Below are 20920 nucleotides of genomic sequence, written 5' to 3'. Positions count from 1 at the left end.
CCTGACTTTGTTGGTGGGTTGAATAATTTTATAAACAGCATTCTTACATGTATTTGTTTTTTTCCCCAGTTTTACAACTGAAAAATGCTGTTGTAGGAAGTGCTGTATAAACTGACTAGAAAAAAGGGGGTCAAATCCCACATTTCTAACATTAAAAAAGCATGCGGAGCATTGTGGGTATGGATCCGTGTATGGATGTAAAAATAGGGTTCTGTTAATTAAATGAAGGAGGAATATGGGTAGAGTCTGCATAGCTTTTATTAAGAGCATGATTTCTGGATTCCCATAGTTCAAATTGCTAGTTCTGCTCTATGTGGTTGGAGGGCTATATTAGTTCTGAGTTTGGGCCTGTATCTCATTATTTCCGGGTTTGGGGACTATCTCCTTATTTCCTGGTTTAGGTATATGATATCAATTTTGGTTTAACAAAGTAGCCTCCCTTCCGGCTGTGAACCAATCAAAAACGCTTCCAGGGGAGGGAATATGTTGTCATATCCAGTTTGGGTCAATGCTACTTTGGATCTTGTACCAATCAGAAGAACTTCTGGAGGAAGGACTATGATGTCATAACCAGTTTGGACAAATGGGGAGGATGTGGAAGTGATGTCACTGATAAAAAATGCTTATTAGCTCCCATTATAAAAAGATATGTACTACTTATGGAATACATAGAAGCTTCATGGGACCCAAAGATTCCTCATTCACACTTTATGCAGTGCGGTGATTAAGACATCAGGCTAGAAACTAGAAAATTGAGTTCTAGTCCTGCTTTAGTCATGAAAGCTGACTGGGTGACTTTGGGCAGTCGCTCTCTATCAGCCCAACTCACCTCTAAGGATTGTTGTTTTGGTGAAAATAGGAGGATACAGTATTATGTATGTTCGCTGCCTTGAATTACTTATAAAATAATAAAGATGGGTTAAAAATCAAATATTTTTGTATGTTTGTATGCAATTTGTATGCAAGTATAATAAACTCTGGCATGGGGGTTTTCAATAGCCATTTTCTTTGAGGCAGTAAAAGAGAGTTCAAGAAGAATTGTTCTGTTGGTGAAACAAATTATTGTTTTTGTTTATTTGATTCATATCTAGAAATCCAAAGCAGGTTTCACCTGTGCAGACCAGAAATCTTTGCAGTAAATCATGGAACAATGATATTTTGCACCTCTGCCAATCAAAAGAGAAATTTCAATTATTGGTGTCAAATTTTGCACAGAAATAGAATAAAAACCATGATTTTTGGGGCACTGTCAGTGATTTTATGCAGAACAGTATAGGAGAGGCACTAGTCATTGAATAGCTGGCAAATCTTTTTGTGCAGTAAGCTTAGATGCAGTTAGACAGTGAGCAATTATGCCTCGCTGTTGTTCTGTTGTAACATAATAGTCCAGAGGAAGGACAAAATCCTAGTAGGCATCCTTAGTATAGCACATTTCCACATGACCAGCCATTCTTCTGAAAGTCTAATTTCAAAACCATTATGAAGCGGGATTTGAGTGGGTTATTCTTGCCATTTTACCATCAGAATATGCTCTTTCTGGTCAATAAAAAAGCAGAAGTATTAGCCAATCAGTTTTCAGCTATTGGTCAGTTATTGAGTCCATCAATGTTCTCTTTTACTTTTGCCCCAACCCTCTTCCCATAAAAAAGATTAAAGGAAAAATCTGAAATATCTTAACAGTTTACCACGATGGCATTACGTTCTTAAAAAAAAAATCTTTAAAAACCAAAAATACAGAACTCTCATTTCCATTAACAGTGTTTGTATCATTGTATATACATGTTTCTCATTTTGTGACTATACATCATTTTTATCTTTATTCTTCACCCATTCATACCATCTAATCCATATTATGTAATATTCTCAATCTTAATTCCATAGTGAATTTGTCTAGCTCTGTACAATCCATTATTTTTTGAATTAAGGCTTCATCTGGTGGTATTTTATTGCTCTTCCAACTTTGTGCAAAGGGGATTCTTGCTGCCGTTAAGATGTGTACAATAATGTATCTTTTGTCCTTGCTCAAATTCACTTTAATCATACCTAATAGAAACGTTTCTGGTTCCAGTTTCAATCTATAATTTGTAATCTCAAAAAGCCATCTCTGTACCTTCTTCCAATATTTTTTAACCTCCATACATTGCCACCACATATGGAAAAATGTTCCTTTTTTTTTTGTTTACACCTCCAGCAATCCGGTTTTATATTTGGATACATTTTCACCAGTCTTGCCGGCGCTAAGTGCCATCTACAAAACATTTTATATTGGTTTTCCTTAAATGCTGTCGACAAAGTCAGCTTCCAGTTCTCGGTCCAAGTCTTTTTCCACTCATCCAAATTTATGTTATGGACTACATTTTTCACCCAGGCAATCATTGATCCCTTGACAATTTCTTCCTCTAATTCCACCTTCAATAGATAATTATACATTCATGTTATAATTATGTTCTATATACCCCTTTACCATGCATTTTGCAATTCCTCCGTTGCAAAGTTGCCCTTTTTATTTTTTAAAAAATAAACCTTATAGGCATGGCATCAGGAACATGTAACTAAGTGCAATGAAAAGAATGAAAAGGATGCATGAATAATATTGTCTGATCACCAGGAGTTTCAATAATCTGTAAGCAAATTTAAATCCACAGATCACCAGAATGCCCCATTTATTGTCATTTTAACCATAACATCCCAATGTGAGATCATAAACCTTCCTATAAGTAACTCCAGCCATTGGCATTTTGCCAGGAGATGAAAATTTGGTTTTTCTATTGAAATAGCATTGCTGTCAGAAGTTACTTTCAATATTTTGCTTTCTTGGAAAGCCTTTCCAAGAAACTCTTATGTCTATGCTCAGCTTTTCAATCAGGAATTATAGCCTTTTGAAATTTTTCTATCCCATTCTCCCTCTCAATGCTCCACTGGAGTTTAACATCTTTGTGTAATCTCCAATATCCCGTTGAATGCATTGTTTGCAAGTGATCTTCATTTTCTGCTTTGTCATATCTGTTAGATTGGTAGATCGGTTCCAATCAGAGACGCGAGACCAGTGTACTTCAGCTCTTTATTTCATTGTATAGACTTGTACAAGATCTTGGAGCCATGGCAGCCCTTCATATAGGGGTTGCTTGCGGCTCGTTGGCCAATGACAGTACTTTGAATCTCCCGTGATCGGCTTGGCCAATCGTGGTCGATTCTAAGTAAGCCAATCACGGTTGTTGAGTGGGCCAATCAGGATGCAGTTTGTGTGGACCAATCAGAATTTACCTTTTGGAGTATGTTAATACAGAACATCCCTCCCCTCTTGGTTCAGTCCTACAGGACGTGGCTACGTAGTCGCGCAGATAGGCGGGGCTCCGTACCTGCCTATTTGACCTGCGCAGCTCAGTTGTTGTTTGGTCTTTGACCGGTTCGGATGGACTCTTTGTCGCTCTCGTACGTCTCGATGGAACTGCCTGGAAGGGTGAGCCGGGCCTACTGTGGTAGCTCCCACCCGGTCTACCTGGGTCAGTCGAGCTGCCGGTTCCGCTGTTCCCGCCTGGTCTTTCCGGGCTGGTTGAACTGGCTTGGCTGCTCCTTCCAGGTGAAGCTCCCGGGTGTTCGTCTGCTGAGGAGTCGTCATCTGCCGGTGAGTATTGCTGGTTTATTTTGGTTTGGGGGTGTTCGGTTTGTGTTTTAGGGTTTTCTTCCCCTCTATGTTTATTAGTTGAGGTTTCCCCCCTCTGGTTTCTTTATTAGTGATTGTTTGTGGTGTTTGTGTGCTATCCGTGTTGTCGGTGGTTGTTCTTGACCTTAGTTGGTCGATGTGCCACTTCCAGCTTCGTCTGTCATCAGTTTGTAGCCAGTACGACTAGGGGCCCATTACCTGGGTTATTTTTGCTGGTACCCAGAGCGGGTTCCCTGTGAAATTTTTGGCGTATACCGTGTCTCCTGGGGTAAATGTTCGGTGTTTGCTTGATGAGTCTGGGGGTTTCTTGGGGTTGTATGTGGGGTGCAGTCTGTCTAGCTGGGACCGTAATTTTCTTCCCATTAGTAGTTCTGCTGGGCTTTTGTTGGTCGTTGTGTTGGGTGTTATGTGTTGTATTAATAGCATTTTATTTATTTTGTCCTGTATGTCCCCGGTTTCAATTTTTTCTATGGCGTTTTTTGTATAACGGACCATGCGTTCCTCCCGCCCGTTCACCGCCAGGTGGGCGGGCGCTGTCAACGCATGCCGTATGCCCCGTTCCGCCAGGAATTTTTCGAATGCTAATGTGGTAAATTGTGGCCCGTTGTCTGATACTAGCACGTCTGGTAGTCCATGGGTGCAAAATAGTCTGTTTAGTTCCTTGATAATGGCCTCCGTGGTGGTGGATTTCATTGCGCTCACCTCCAGCCAGTTGGAGTAAGCGTCGACCGTTATCAGGAATGTGTGTTGCTTGGTAGGTCCGGCAAAGTCTATATGGATCCTAGACCAAGGTCCTCTGGGGGTCTCCCATTCCAGGATTGTGGCGGAGGGCGGGCTTGGTCTGGATTCCTGGCACTTTCTGCATGCAGCCACCCAAGTTTCAATCTGTTCGTCCATCCCTGGCCACTAGGCGTAACTCCTGGCCAGGGCTTTCATTTTGACGATGCCCAGGTGCCCCTCATGCAACATAGTCAATACCCTTTTTTGTAAAGTTTTAGGGATCACAACCCTGTCCCCCCAAAGTATGCAACCCTTCTGCGTAAACAGTTCGGTCTGCCGGTTTCGAAAGGATTTAAACTGCTCGCCACCATCGGTTTCCGGCCACCCTTTTTCCACCCAATTCAAGACCCACGCCAGCCATTTGTCTTTATTAGTTTCTCTGGCAATGTCTGATGCGGTCAGGGGTGGATTGGGTAGTGTCTCTATGTGCAGTGTTGATGTTGTGGGTGCCGGGTTGTCCTCCAGGTCGGGCAGGGGGGAGCGGCTCAGCACGTCTACATGCATGATGTTCTTCCCGGGTCGGTGTGTCAGTTGGTAGCTGTAGGCGGCAAGAAACTCGGACCACCTTGTCATCCTTGGTGACAGTATGTTCAGGGTGGCCTTGTTCCCTGCCAGTATGCCTAGCAGCAACTTGTGGTCGGTAATAATTGAAAAGGTCCTACCGTATAGGTATTCGTGGAAGTGCTTCACGCCGGTGATTACTGCTAGGGCCTCCTTGTCCATCTGGCTGTAGTTCCTTTCCGGCTTGGACAGTGTTCTTGAGAAGAAGGTGATGGGTGCTTCTTTCCCGTCTGGCAGCGTGTGACTGAGGATGGCTCCAACACCAAAGGGAGAAGCATCGCAGGTCACGGCCAACAGTAGGGTCTCGCTGTATTGTATGAGGACTGCGTCTGATGTTAGTAGGTTTTTTATTTGTTTGAAAGCGTTTTCTTCCCACTTCTCCCAGGCCCAGGTGGCTGTTTTGTCCAGCAGCCTATGAAGGGGTTCCGCTGTGGTCGCCTTTTGGGGCAGGAAAACATTATAAAAATTAATAAGTCCAAGAAAAGCCTCCAGTTCTGTTTTATTTCACGGTCTAGGGGCTTCTTTGATGGCTTTAACCTTTTTTTCTGTGGGGTGGATCCCGTTTTTGTCTAGAAGGTACCCCAGGAACTCAACTTTCTCTGTGCAAAGTTGACATTTTTCTTTTTTCACTTTTAGTCCGGTGTCTTTGAATTTCTATAAGACCTCCCTTAGGCGGCTCTCCAATTGGGTTTTATTTGTAGCTGACATTAGCACATCGTCGAAGTAGGGCACTACCCCTTTTATTCCTTGTAATAGCCTCTCCATCAGGCTCTGGAATACCCCTGGTGCCATGCTGACTCCGAATTGGAGTCTTTTGCATAAGAATACCCCCCGGTGGGTTACAATGGTTTGTGCCTCTGCTGTCTCGGCATTGACTGGCAGCTGCTGGTATGCCTGCACCAGATCAAGTTTCGCGAAGACTGAATGCAGTGAATGCAGAAGGTGCTGTACCACTGGGATGGGGTAAGCATTCTGCTGCAGGGCATGGTTGAGGGTGGCCTTGTAGTCACCACAAATCTTTACTGACCCATCTGGCTTGATCGGGGTGACTATAGGGGTTTCCCACTGGGCATGGTCTATCGGCTCTAAGACCCCTTGCACAATGAGCTTGTCTAATTGCTCATCAATTTTGTGCTTGAGCGCGAATGGCACTCGTCATGGCTTAAGGCGGATTGGGGCAATGCTCGGGTGTAGGTTGAAAGATATCGGGGACCCCCGGTACTTGCCTAGGTCGCCGTTGAAGACCTCCTGGAAGTCCCTCACGAGCGTTTCTTCCCAGTCCGCATCGGCAACGTGGTTGATGCCCGTCACCTTGATCCCCAAGGGTGCGAACCATTGCAGTCCCAGCAGGCTTGGGCAGTCATGTCCACAATGGTGAGCGGAAGCACCTCTGCATGCCCCTTGAATGTTATTTTAAAATGTCCAATCCCGACCACAGGAATGCGGTTTCCCTGATAGTCCTTTAGGGTCAGCTTCTGGTTTTCTAGTTCGCATCTGTGGATGGTAGGCACCAGGCACTTGATTGTACACCAGGAGACCATGGAGAGGTAGGATCCAGAATATACTTCCATTTTGCATGACTGGTCCTCGATGCCTACCTCCACGTGCATTTTCCAGGCATCAAGGGTAGTTGAGTGCCCGATGATAACCGTCTGATGGGTTTCTTCTTTGCGCCGGGCCTCGCTGAACCGCTTGTTCCTCCCGTCCGAGCTCCACTGGCTCTCGGCATGTCGGTCTCTGGTCCTGGGGGGAGTGCCATCTCGTCGCTGGGGGCTGTGGTTCCTCTTATTCCGGCACACCTTGGCGATGTGTCCCCGTTTGTCACAGTGCCGACAGATGACGTCGAGGAATCGGCACTCTGAGCAGGGATGGTCGCCTCCACATCCGGCGCACTGGAACCCCGACTTACAACCTCGCCGTTCCCGTCGGTTTCGTTCCACCTGTAGTCAGTGGATCTCCTCATCCTCATCCTCGGTATCAGAGAGGGAGTCGAGGTCCCCGTGGTGCGTGGTGGTGGCCTTGTGGCTGGCCTCTGGTCATGCTTCTGGAGTTAGTGCCATCTCTGCGGTCGTGGGTCGGTCGGCTGCGTTCATCTGGCGCATCCGAGCCGCGGACTGCTTGGTGGCTTCAGCTGCTGTTCCTTCAGTGATGGCCTCGGTGACTGAGATGTCCGCCTTTGCCATCAGCCAGTTCTGTAGGATGGGGTCCCTGAGCCCAAGGACCATGCGGTCTCTCAAAGCCTCATCCATGTCGGTGAACCTGCACATGCCCCCGAGGCTCCTGAGTGATGCCATGAAGTCGCTGATGCTCTCACCCTCTTTCTGATCCCTCCGATAGAATTTGTGCCGTCTGATGAGGGTGGGCACGGCGGGGGTGTAGTGGCTTTGCAGCAGTAGGTCAAGGTCGGCCCACTCCATCTCTTTCACGTCTGTGGGCTTGGCTAGGGCTTTGGCCATCTTGAACACTGCGGGCCCACAGTGTGTCAGGATCACGGCCCTCTTCTTCTGTCCGTTGGCATCCTTTAGATTGCTGCTCTTGAGGAACATTAGGAATCGGTCAATGTATGATTCCCAGTCCTCGGCTGCCTGGTCGAAGGGTGTGGGTGGCGAGTTGCTGCCGGCCATCTCATTGGTTGTTCAGTGTCGATTCGCCACATGCTCGGTTGGTCTCTTGTCTCACGATCCCACCTTCGTCGCCAGTGTTAGATTGGTAGATCGGTTCCAATCAGAGATGTGAGACCAGTGTACTTCAGCTCTTTATTTCATTGTATAGACCTGTACAAGACCTTGGAGCTGTGGCAGCCCTTCATATAGGGGTTGCTCATGGCTCGTCGGCCAATGACAGTACTTTGAATCTCCCGCGATCGGCTCGGCCAATCACGGTTGATTCTATGTAAGCCAATCATGGTTGTTGAGTGGGCCAATCAGGATGCAGTTTGTGTGGACCAATCAGAATTTACCTTTTGGAGTATGTTAATACAGAACAATATCGACTAGAAGAGTTTCTCATACCTAACCTCCCTCCCTCCTTTTATTTTCCCCACAACAACCCTGTGAAGTAGGTTGGGCTGAGAGAGAATACCCAGCCCAAAGTCTCCCCAGCTGGCTTTCATGCCTAAGGCGGGACAAACTCACAGCCTCCTGGTTTCTAGTCTGGTGCCTTAACCACTACTATAGTAGATTGCCAACCACTCAGAAAATCTTTTCTCTGCAAGAAAATGACCCCAAATCGTTCTGATCTGCTGATATACTTACACTATCAGAATTGTTGAGTTATCTATAACATACCAAGTGCTTTTGCTGTGGCTGCTTTGCTGATGGAGTGCCTCAATTTCATTTTGAACCGTAAGTTCTTTTATGTCAGCCAACGATATTATATGTACAGTTTATGGCCAATAGGGAAAATAACCCTCAAGAGCCAACAGGGAGATGTAGTAAGATTTTCCATCTTTCACAGACAGGGCTGCCTAGGTTTCCGTACCTCCTCCACGGTTCATTCTGTGGAATAGATTATGCCAAACCGTAAATAGTAACAATTTCAGAATAATTTATTCAAATTGAAGTGAGGCTATATAAATCTCAGTCACCCTTGCTAATATCAACAAAGTTAACTGGTATTGGAGCATATGGATGTAGGGGGAAAAAACAGTTAAAAAATTTTTTCTGTAACTTTCCTGCTCTTTGCCATTGGCAGGTCTTATTATTATCTGCTTGCTTTGCTTTTTCTTAATTTACTGGCCATGTTAGTCTTTGTCTTCCCATGCCTCCATTCTGTTCTTCATTTGGTCTTTCTTGTAGGCCAGTTTAGTCTCTCCAGTAGTCAGCAAGCCTTCCTGACATAAATAAATATATTATTATTATTATTTTATTCATTAAACATGAAACTCAGTCAACTGAACATTTAAAAATGTATCACAAATATAACTGACTGGTGCTAATGGTTGATACGGGTTGCTGCCAGCATCCTAGGTATCGGCAGATTATGCGAGCAGATCCCAGTAAGGTGACCTTCTGCAGCTGACCAATGGTGATTTTGTCAGTGCCAATTGTTTTTAAGTGCTCGCCTAAGTCTGTAGGCACAGCACCCAGTGTGCCGAGTACCACTGGAACCACCTGCACTGGTTTATGCCAGAGTCTCTGCAGTTCAATTTTCAAGTCCTGATATCTGGTGATTTTTTCAAGTTGTTTCTTGTCGATTCTGCTGTCACCAGGTATGGCAATGTCGACGATCCACACTTTTTTCTTCTCCACAATTATGATATAAGACATAAGACATAAGAATTTATTTGTCATTACACTCGCAAGCGGGTGCAACGAAATGAGGTGCTCTTCCACAAGTAAAACTGGACAACACCATTGAAAGAAAAATAAAATTAAACACAACAGACCATACAATAATCTCTATACAATTTAAAAATGTAAATACCCCATTACTCTCAGCCATTAAATTCCACAAAATCTTATGACCCTGCATTCAAACTCAAAACTGCACTTGGATAAAAACTGTTCTTAAATCTAGTCGCCCTTGTTCTTAATACCCTGAATCTCCTTCTCGATGGTAATAGTTCAAAGAGCTGATGTCCCGGATGAGAGGAGTCATTCAATATATTAAATATCTTCCTCTTACATCTATTCCTATACCGTTCTTCCAAAGAGGGGAGTGAGCAGCCAATGATGTTTTGGGCCATCTTAATCACCCTCTGAATTGCCTTTTTCTCTGCCACTGTGCAGCTCGAGAACCATACACAGAGACAGTAGGATAATATACTCTCAATTGAACTCCGATAGAAGGTAGTCAGTAGACTCTCAGCCAGTTGTTGTTTCCTAAGAATCCTTAGTAAATACAACCGTTGTTGTGCCTTCTTAATTAAAGCAGCGGTGTTTGCACTCCAGGTCAGGTCATTTGTAATGATGGTCCCGAGATACTTACATTCAACCACCTGTTCCACACGAACTCCCTCTATATGCAGTGGCTGAATGTCTGCTCTTTTTTCCTATAGTCCACTATAACCTCCTTGGTCTTCTTAATGTTAAATAGAAGATTATTATTTTTGCACCAGTGGGATAGCTGTAATACCTCATCCCGATATGCAGACTCATCATCCCCAGAAATAAGTCCTACAAGCGTAGTATCGTCTGCAAATTTTATTAACTTATTGTTGGGATGTTTATTTGTGCAATCTGATGAATAAATGGAGAACAGTAGTGGACTAAGGACACAACCTTGCGGAGTGCCAATGCTAAGTGTCTTGACAGTAGAAATATAATCATTCAGTTTAACTCTTTGTGGACGATTTGTTAAAAATCCAATATCCATAAACAAATAGAATCTGCAAAATCTAGATCTTTGAGCTTGGCTATTAATCTGTGCGGTATGATGGTATTGAAAGCAGAACTAAAATCTAGCGAACAACATTCTTACATAATTCCCCGGTGTTTCCAAATGGGATAAGGCCATGTGAAGCACAGTAATAATTGCATCCTCGGTTGATCTATTTTCTTTGTAAGCAAACTGAAGCCCATCAAAGGAATCAGGAAGGCAGGAGATAATATAATTTCGAACTAGCTTCTCAAAGCACTTCATTAAGATAGAAGTTAGTGCCACCGCCTATAGTCGCTGGGACCATTTGTGGGCAACTTTTTAGGCAGTGGAACGATGGTGGAAGCCTTGAGACACACAGGAACCACACTTTGTGTCAAGGATCGATTAAAAATTTCAGTCCACACCCCAGGTAGCTGATCAGCACAATCTTTTACCACACGACCAGGAATTGAGTCGGGCCCAGCTGACTTTCTGGAATTAACCGCCTTCATTGTCTGCCTCACATCCTGCTCATTCACAATGAAGGGGAGGCTCTGCTGAGTAAATGATGGCAAAGGGACAGTTTCAGTTTGATGGATCTCAAATCGAGCAAAAAAATTGTTCAACTCCTCAACCACCACCGCACTACCATCCAAAGAGACCTTTTTTTATATATTCGGGGTATTGTGTTCTAAAAGTTTGTCAGTCTGTATTCGGAAGTCCCACAGTAGTTTTGCATGCTCATTTTTGACCACTTTTTCAGGTTTATAATCCCACCAAGCAGATGGTAGTTGTGACACAAGTTCCAGTGGACCAACCGAGCGACTGTGTCATGAACTGTCCATGCAGTGCTTTGTTACACCAGCTGTCAGCCTGAGTTTGCATTGCTGTTTTCCTGTATTGATCCTTAGTTTGCTGCACTTTGAGCAGCTTTCTCTTGTTGACCTCCATCAAAGCTGTTCAACACTGTCTTTCACATAATCTGCCAGAGCATGCTTCTCTTCTTTGACTGTCTGCTTCACCTGCAAAAGTCCTCTGCCACCTGCTTTTCTGGGCAAATATAGCCTGTCAACATCACTACGCGGCTGCAGTGCATAGTGTATGGTCATCCGTTTTCTCATTTTCCTATTCAGGCTGTCCAGCTCTGCCTGTGACCAGTTTATTATCCCAGCAGTATATTTGATAACGGGTATGGCCTAGGTATTTATAGCCTTGATGGTGTTACTGCCATTCAGTTTGCTTTTTAGAAATTTTCTGACCCTTTGTGTGTATTCTTTGCTGACCACATTTTTCACTTGCGCATGCTTGACATTGTCCAGCTGCAGTATGCCCAGGTATTTGTAGGCTTCGGGTTGGTGGCACTTGATGGTTTGTCCATTGAGCATTTCGATTCGATCATCATCATCAATCACACAATCAGCCAGATGTTCAGACTGGGTTTGGCATTTTTGTCTACCTATTGAGTCCTTACCAAGGACCTGGGATAGGCAAATCTGGATGTTTGATGGTGTTACAGGTATCATCGCAGGATGGAAGTGTGATAATTAATAATAATTATAATTGTTGTTATTGCCAAACCTAGGAGCTTGGGCAGGATTCGATCGATGATTAAAAATGACAAACCCAGCCTAAACATTTATCCGACCATACGAAGAAATAGGAGAACGATGCCAGCAAGGATGCCTATTTCATTTCCATTATCCTAAAGGGGGTGGGGGTTGTAAAAGGATGCCGAAAAGTGGCTCCCTCAACGCAGCCTCGCAGTAGCTGAGGTAGCCAAGACAGCAAAATGGGGGGGGGGAGTTGAAATGGGCACGAGAGGGACCCAAGGCCCAGGCGCTCAGGGTGAGCAGACAGCCACAGAGAAGCCCAACGGGGACGTCAGGTAGCTCAGGCCCTGCAGCCGAGAGATGCAGTGATAACCCTCCCCACCCTCGCCCCTCCCCCGCCAGTATTCAGGCCGGCGTTATTCCCGCCAAGACCCCCTTCGCTTCAGCCCCTCCATCCTTCGGCGAGCGAGGACTCTCTGCCCCCCCCTCCGCTCCTCCCTAGCCCCGCCCTCGCCTCCGAAGTCCCCGCTTCCTCCTTGCGGTGGAGAAGACGAGGAGGGGGAGGAGGAGGGGGCGGGGAGGGGAGCATGGTGCGGCCACGGCTTTGCTTAAGCTGCAGAAAGGGAGAAAGCGGCAGAAGCGACTAAACCCGTTCGAGCACCTGCCAGGCGCGGAACTGAGGAAAGCGGCAAGCATCGCGCCGCTTGCCTCTTCTTTTTTGCCTTTCCCCGGTTTGAGAGCAGCGGCGGCTGCGGCGGTCAGAAAAACCTGTGCCTGTCGCCCACCGACGAGTTCCCGGCGGCAAGATGGTGAGTGAAGAGACCGGCCTATTTCTAGCTGGCTGGCTCGGGGGGCGCCGCCGCTTTTTTCCAGCTAGGGGATGGGAGAGAGCGGGCCTTCGACCGGGATTTCTTTAAGGATGGAGAAGGGAGCAAAACCAGCCCGCACCCAGCGAAGCGCCTGCCTGCCTTCGTCTAAATCGCGCCTCCCACCCGGCTCGCTCAGGCAGATCCCTGGATCACATTTGCTCTGACAGATCTGCGAATACACACGCCTCCATTCATTCTTGTCAGACGTGCCTACAATGCTAGTAGTTATATCATATTCTCTCTCTCTCTCTCTCCACACACACACACACACACAATCTATACAGGCATCTTATTCTCTTACATTTACTGGACGTTGTACACATGCAACGTCTGTTCTTTTTTAAAAAAACATGCCTGTTTCCTTGCCTTTTTTGTGTGCAAAAGCGCAAACTCTGTATTCTCTCTCACATCCACCCATGCTTCTATTCTTTCAATCATTCTTCGCACATTTCCTTCAAAAAGGCACATAGATCGTATTTCTTTTCCATAGTCCTGGGCTCTTTTTACTCTTCTGCTCCTGCTGGTTTCTCTCTCATACCCACCGTGCTTCTTTACCTGCTTGCTGCACATTTCCACCTCAAATCAGCTAATCTTAGTGACATATAAATTCCAAATATTATTTCCCTCCCGTAATATTCCACTTTTGACCTATTCTGTTTTATATCTGCATGCCAGCCCCTTTCTTCTCTGTTTGACACCTATGCAAGACACAATTTGCTTTGCCTAGTATCCTGTATACTATTCTCATTAGTATTCTACATAGTGCTGCATGTTGCTTCCCTTTCTTACACATGCAAATGCTATCTAGGTTGCTTTATACAGCCTGCTGACAGGAGCTGCCCTTTACTTAGTTTTGTACCACACAGTCACTTTTTTACTGATTCTACAAACTATACAAAAATGTGTGCTCTCTCCCCCTCCCCTCCCTCCTTCCCTCCCTCTCTCTTACAAGTTAATTTTCCCCCAGTGGAAAACAGTTATTATCTTATTGTACAGTAGTACTCTCTTATACTTCCTTTCTCATACTTCTTTATAAAGGCATCCCATCAGAACTGGTTTGTTCTGTTTTACAGTGTGTGTTTCCTGAGATATATATTGAACACCTTTTATTAAAAACAAGTCAATAAAAATATAATAGCATTCTGTTATAGGAAGTAATACTAAAAACACTTTAAAAATACACTCAATGAAAGATGTATGAAGACATTTGATTAATATGGCTCCACTAACACAAATTGCCCCTAAAACAACACAGAAATTGAAGAACTGCAGAGGAACCACTGATTGCCAGTACTTACTGGTACTTCCAAATTATTATCCCTGTTTGCTCTTGTAACAAAAAGTTTTGAGAAGAAAGGTCAGTTTAAAAGAACCCATTCAACTTATTTCTTCTTTGTGGTCCATATCATTCTGCTCAATGGATAGTTCCAATGTTTAGCCAATTTAAGATAGGAGAGTTTTTTTTTTTAAGATGCCCTTGCAGAAGAAAGTTTAAAACTGCAAATTCGATAAATGTAAAATGTTGAAGGTTTGAATCTAACTCCTAATTTGGGGCACTAATTAATGTAACAGTTCCATGGGAGAGACTTGGTGTTTCAGACTGCAGTCTGTGTAAATTCTCAGTGTTGCATTATAGAACAACTGTAATAAAAGTAGAGGGAGGAAAAGCAAGTTATACATTTATTCCTAATTGATTTTATTTCTTCAAATGAAATTAAACAAGCCTCCTGGAGGACATGTACTTGGTTTACTTTGAGAGGAACAAACATTCAATCTGAATCCTTTTCAGGTTTAAGAACTTACTTCCTAGAGTCAATTATTTATGTAGGCAGTTTATTTTCCTAATAATTGCCATTGCATTATTGAGAAATGTATCTTTTTAAACACTTCGTTCTCTTTTCCTTACAGCTTTTAAATAATTTAAAAGCCTACATAAATCTTTAGGACATAAAATATTTCTATATGAGAGCAAACTATAAGAGAGACTATAACTAACTATAACTGTTATATAGTTTTCACATTAATCATGCTATCATGATTGTCAACCTATTCAGAACATTTATTAATGAGTCAAATTGTTTGCACAATTTGAAATTTTGATTCTAGTAATTAAGATCTTAAGTAATTAGATAAAATATTTGGCATTCACAGTTATTTAGAAGCGTGGTGGCTCAGTAGCTTAATAATAACGGAGATGGGCTTTGCTCCAGCAGTTTGAGTCTTAGTAGTGTGTGGCAGGGTGAGCTCCCATCACTCACCTCAGGTTCTTCTTACCTAGCATTTTGAAAGTATGATACATGCAGGTAGATAAATAGGTACCACTTCCAAGGGAAGATGAGTCAGCACTTCATGCGTATGGTTAGAATCCTGTGACACCCATTTGCTAGGTGGCTTCAATGGAAGGAGGGTGTTCAGATGACGTTGCAGGAAGCTGTTTCTTTTTCTTTCTGGTGTGGAGTTTGCTCACATCCATTGGCGCAGCTTGGAAAGCGTGAGAGCATGTGCCAAACAGGGCTAGTGATCTTAGGCAGCCAAACTATTACTCTGTATTATTGTAATCTCCTGGCTAATGTAATATCCTTATACGCTAAATAAATAAATAAAAATCAGTTACTTGGCATCCCTCAAAGCCTGTATATTATTTGGGGAATTATATTTTGAATAACACAAATATAGTTGATTAAGAAAAAAATATGACAGCCTCAGGATTACAACTTCATGGCTAAATTGTATTTCTCTAGTTAGGATCCAACGATTTAACATGCTACACTGGGCACCCTGGATTCCAGATTAAGCTTTTGCAATAACCTGTGGACGGCATTGCTGCTTTTACCTTGCACAGCAGAAATTTTAATAGGATGGAATGAATTAATTTGCTTCATTTTTCTTTGATTTGTTTGAGTTTGAATTTGGCTAAAGCAAGAAATTTATACATAGCACATGCATGATTGGGTATCATATTTTTCCAATAGTGAAAGTATGCAAGAAATCCAAGTTACACTGCACCATTTTTCAACAAAATCAAGATGGATATATTTCACACGTTTCTGGCAATGCAACTAGAGTACATGAACTAGGGAAGGCCACAGATTAATTTCCCTAGGTAAATATCAACTGAAACCATCAGCCTTAAATAGCATTTAACTGAAGCATGTATTTTTTGAATGGCAGAACTATTATTCATTTCAATTATTTATATCTCTGGTCGCAGAGATAACATAAGTTTATTGAGGAGGCAAGATCTTACATACAGAAGACATTTTGCTAATTAGGAATAAATATTTGAAAATAAGTACCCAACTTCATGCCTGGAAAAGTGTTTTGGGAAGTCTGAAAATTTGTTTCTAATAAATAAATTTCATTTCTCTAGATTTGGGGTCTTTTTTTTTTTTGAACCACACTCTAGTGTTATTAGCCTCTGTGTTACAACCTTACAGGGCAACGAAAGACAGTTCCATACCCAAGTGGCCATCTAATCAACAATTTGGTATGAAATGAGATAATTGGAAAGATTACGCTAAACAGGAACATATGAACTTCTTCCAGTTACACATAACAAAATAAAAGCAAAATAACTTTTCACCCCTTCAGTTTATCCCGCTGAACCTTTTACTTTCTTCAACAGTTTCACAAGACCATTTTTTCAAATGTCAAATTGTCTATTTAATTTTACTTGCAAATCGTAAGCTTAGAAGAGATGCAGTCGAGCCTCATCTAGTTTTTAATAATGCAGAAAGAATTTATTTTTCAGCGTTTATTTCATCCACTCAAATTGCAATCAAATTGCTGCCTTTCCCCTATAAATATTTTTCATGGCCAGCATTATTTAGGCACAATTACTTTGTTCCTCGCAACCTCTGCTTTAAAATCTGAACAGAAACTTTCTAAAGAGTGACTTAGTAGTGGCAACTGAAGGACTGGCAGCAATTTGAAAATGGGAGGGGAAAATGCTCTTTCAAGAAATTGGCATTCAATAGTGGTAGCCATGCCGGATTTGCTTCTGGATTCATTGGGGTAGATGCGCTAACTGAATGAATTATATTTGTGGTTGTTTCTCTGGTGAGCATTTGTTTGTGCAAAAGGATGTTTTATTTAGTTCTATTTTTTGAGTGGAAGGCAGTATTTTATGTGCCCCAAAGGCATTTATATGCCCCCTGACATCTGACTACATTTACCTGAATGCAATCCAACTAAATTCACCAAATCTGAAGATTTATATAAGGTCGAAGCTGTAACGCTGGGCACTAATTCACAACTGAGTAATCAAAGTCTTGAACATTTGAATATGTTTGTAAAGTTTAGATATGGAGTGCTTACTGAGATTTAAACTTTTTACATCTACTCTTGCTATAAATTATTTTATAATCCCTTTCTTGAAGTTAATTGGGGGGTGGGGTTGGCAGAGATCCTGTGGATATATAGTCTGAAAATTACAGTCTAAATACAGCATTTTCTCCAATAGCTCTGCATTTCATATATCTCTATTATTATTTTTCTAATTTGATCTAAATTGTTGTAAATGTTCCTTTTCTAAATTGAAAGCATCTCAGGCTTACTTTTCAGGGAGCTTTGTGGCTTTCATTTTATTCTTAAAGCTCCATTTCTATGTTATTAATAATACAACAGAATAAACTTGCCTGTAAAAAATACTTTGCCTTCCACTTATAAAACACACAATTACAGATAGTCCTCAACTTACAACAGTTCATTTCGTGACTGTTCAAAGTTACAACAGCATGGAAAAAAGTGACTTAAGACCGTTTTTCACACTTATGACCATTGCATCCCACAGTAACATGATCAAAATTCAGATGCTTGGCAACTAGTTAATATTTATGATGGTTGCAGAGTCCCAGGGTCACATAATCTGCTTCTGTGACCTTCTGACAAGCAAAGTCAATGAGGAAGCCAGATTCACTTAACAACCGTGTTACTAAATTAACAATTGCAATGATTCACGTAACAACAGTGGCAAGAAAAGTCGTAAAATGGGGCAAAACTCCCTTAACAAATATTTCATTTAGCAACATAATTTTGGGGCTACCTGTAATTGTGCCAACTTGTAAAATTAAACCTTGTTTTCAGTGAGGATTTCTTTATAAAGGAAGGTGTACTTCAAAAATGGTGTTTGCCAGCCATAATTTTTAAACCTTTTATTTATTTAAATTTACTAACTCCGATGAGGACTTTGAGGGATTTGCAACAAAACATTATTCTATTAATGGAGATTAAAATGTAATCTGGTTATCAAAATGTTGCAGTGCATTAATAAACCTATAATTATGTCATATTCTAACTGAAGCATCTTAAAAATGGCAACATTTCATAATGCTTTGAGCAAGATAGATAAAGTAATAAAATAATTGCTACTGAATAAAATAATTGCTGCTGAAGTCCGTTAATATAGCCTTATTTCAGTTACATCTGAACTTTTCCAGGTATTAGGAATAGCAGGCTCTAACATCTTTGCACCTGTTGTGCTGTCCAGACAGTATATAGTTAATTGGGAATTGGGATAGTTAATTGGGAATTGGGAGCTGTCCCCTTAAGGGAATGCCTCATGGGAAATGTAGTTAATGCATCCTGGGAAATGTAGTTCATGTCATGTGGTCACATCTGTAATCCTGATTGGTCACTGAATTGACCCTTGGTTGGGTTGGGGGAGTTTCCATTATTCTTGCTTGGACCCCAGCAGCTTCATGCTGCTTTGCTCCATTGTTCTGGGATGAAGATAACTGTATTTTCACGCTATGAAGTCAACTATGCAAAGAATTGGACATTAGATGAATCTCGACGTAACTGTGAGTTATACTTTGAAGATGCCTTGTGATCCAATAAAGAAACTTTGTATGGAAGCCTTTGTAGAGGTTGCCTGACTGTCTTTATATTCAGCCAGCAATTTAAAGACAGAACACCTGTGTTCACCCCAAGATCATTACCCATATTGTGATCCTGTATCTAAAAACATCAGTTTTTATTTATTATCAAAGAAAGGGTGAGCATAAATTGTGATCTTTTATGGCACAGCAAAACTTCAGTTAAGGAGTGTGGAAAAGAAAATCCTTCACCAGCAGGAACAGGCAGTGCAGTTTCTGGCAATTAATCCTAATTTTTAGGACATGGGGCTACACACAGGTGACCAGGATAACAACAAAGAAACCTACTTAAACATAGAGCTTTCTTTGTCTTAAGTTTCAGATCTGAATTATTGAAAAGTTGAAATTTATTTCCCTTTATCCTGAAAAGGTCTGTTTCTGAACCATCAGAAGTATCCTATGTACAAACTGTGTGTCCAGTATTATAGAATGGATTAAAATGAAAGAAGATGAGAGAGAAAACCCTCTTTTGAGGGATATTTTCCTTCAACCTAAATTATATAAACCTAAGTTATATATACACAATAGTACATTCACTTACCAACTGAATATATTCATAATTAATATTTATTCTTTGGCCTGCAGATGGAAAAAATGGGAAAAAATTGTACCCTTGTGTATCTAGCTTTGACTGGTTTATTCCTATTTTCTAATCACAGTTAATTAACTAAGCTTGAATATTTACGCGCTCTGTTAATCCATAAGGGATTAAGGGTCATACATAAGGGTCAAGAATAGAAATACGATTTGCTGTATTTCTTAGCAAGAAAATATGTCTGTGGTGCAGCACAATTTGACACTTGCTATTTCTCACCTGATCTTTGTAATCTTATAGTTTTTTTTGGGGGGGGGGGGCAGATAATCTCCTACCTCCACATTTCTTCTTTCAGCCTGCTTGCCTGTCACTTGTGCCAACTGGCAAGCTGTGAATTCGGACTTTGAAATCAACACCTCGTTGAGGGGGAGATACTTTAGAACATAGCAAAATGAGATTCCCCAAGGGAAAATTTCCTCCTTTCTGCTTGGAAGAACTTTTGTTCTTTTAGTATCAGAGAAAAGGAGCGAAAACATTCCAAGGTCAATTAAACAGGAGGGAGCGATAAGATTCCCTCCCTTCCTCCACATCCAATTAAAATTGGAATTTGCATGTAGAAAGATTTGTCTAGGTAACAAATCTGAAAGCAATTTGATTCAAGATAATTGGTTCTTGGAGGAAGTTAGTTAAGAACTACACTATGTTTAATTTCTGCTCTCTGGAATTTATATTGTCTGCATGTGCTCAGTAAATAGAGTGTTTTGTGTTGGGATTTTGGTGCTCTCTGAGCCTGGTTGTTTTCTTGCAGATGTTTCATTATCAAACTATGTAACATTATTACTAGAAGGGAGTGGGGTTTGCTCTTATTTTATGTACTAGTTCAGGGGTGTCAAACTCGCAGTATCATGGTGGCGTCACGTGACGTATCGGAACTTTTATTCCCTTCGCTAAACTGGGTGGGGGCAGAGCCAGCATGCGACACATCCAACCGGTGGGCTGCAAGTTTGACACCCGTGTACTAGTGGCTTGTCTGTCATTGTGAATGGGAGTGGTCTTGGTGTTCCTGGATTAGGTTATTTGTCTGAGTTGGTAGTTCCTTGATTGAAATATTGTTCATTTCTTGATTGTTGGTCTAGTGTTAATCTTGGGATCTCATCTGAATGTTGATTGCTGGTGAGAAGGTGTTTTGGTCTTCTTGTTTTCTTTTTGGCTTTTTGATTGTTTCTTTTGAATGGTATGTAGATGTTATTTATATCTATGTACCTGCTGATGGTTGATTCGTCTGAGTGCCAGGCTTCCAGGAATTTTATAGCATTTTTGGACATGGCCTGGTCCAAGATGCTCACAATTGCCCATTTAAAACTATGGTTAAGTCTGCCATATGGTGTGAAATTAAAGACTTTCCATCATGTCTTCTGACTGCTAGTTGGTATTCAGAGTGTTTTGTGTGCCTTGAAGTCTTTTTTCCACCAGAGTACCTCAAAATTAGAAGTACTTTAATAAATAAATAATCTGCATCTTCTTTTGTTTATGTGTAGCTTTATCTCTCCACCTCAGAATGTTTGAATGTGCTAAAATTTTCTTTGATGGTTATACCTTGTAAAAGTGATTTATTTCCTAAAAGAAGGGGAGCAGAGGGGGTTGATAACATAAGGATCTCTTTATCTCTTTCATCATTTTATATGCCTTAGTGAGACCACACTTGGAATGCTGCTTCCAATTTTGGTCACCAAAATGTAAAAAAGATGTTGAGACTCTAGAAAGAGTGCAGAAAAGAGCAACGA

At 41.9% G+C, this 20920-nt stretch overlaps 1 protein-coding gene across 1 annotated transcript in view; it reads left to right on the top strand.

The window, feature by feature from the left end:
- Nucleotides 1-12429: 12429 nt before the first annotated feature.
- The window catches only part of ELOVL2 (ELOVL fatty acid elongase 2), a 46780-nt gene continuing 38289 nt past the window's right edge, over nt 12430-20920 (top strand). Inside the window, exon 1 of the mRNA XM_087930849.1 lies at nt 12430-12665. Coding sequence (XP_087786975.1) covers nt 12663-12665 — 3 coding nt within the window. The 5' untranslated portion in view covers nt 12430-12662. The remainder of the gene's footprint in view (nt 12666-20920) is intronic.

This window comes from Pseudonaja textilis, chromosome 3, assembly GCF_049901715.1.
Source record: "Pseudonaja textilis isolate UNSWEBS1 chromosome 3, rPseTex1.2, whole genome shotgun sequence".
Classification (NCBI taxonomy): domain Eukaryota; kingdom Metazoa; phylum Chordata; class Lepidosauria; order Squamata; family Elapidae; genus Pseudonaja; species Pseudonaja textilis.
The sequence above is the reverse complement of the archived record's forward strand: the minus strand, read 5'-3'. Positions and strand labels throughout refer to the sequence as shown.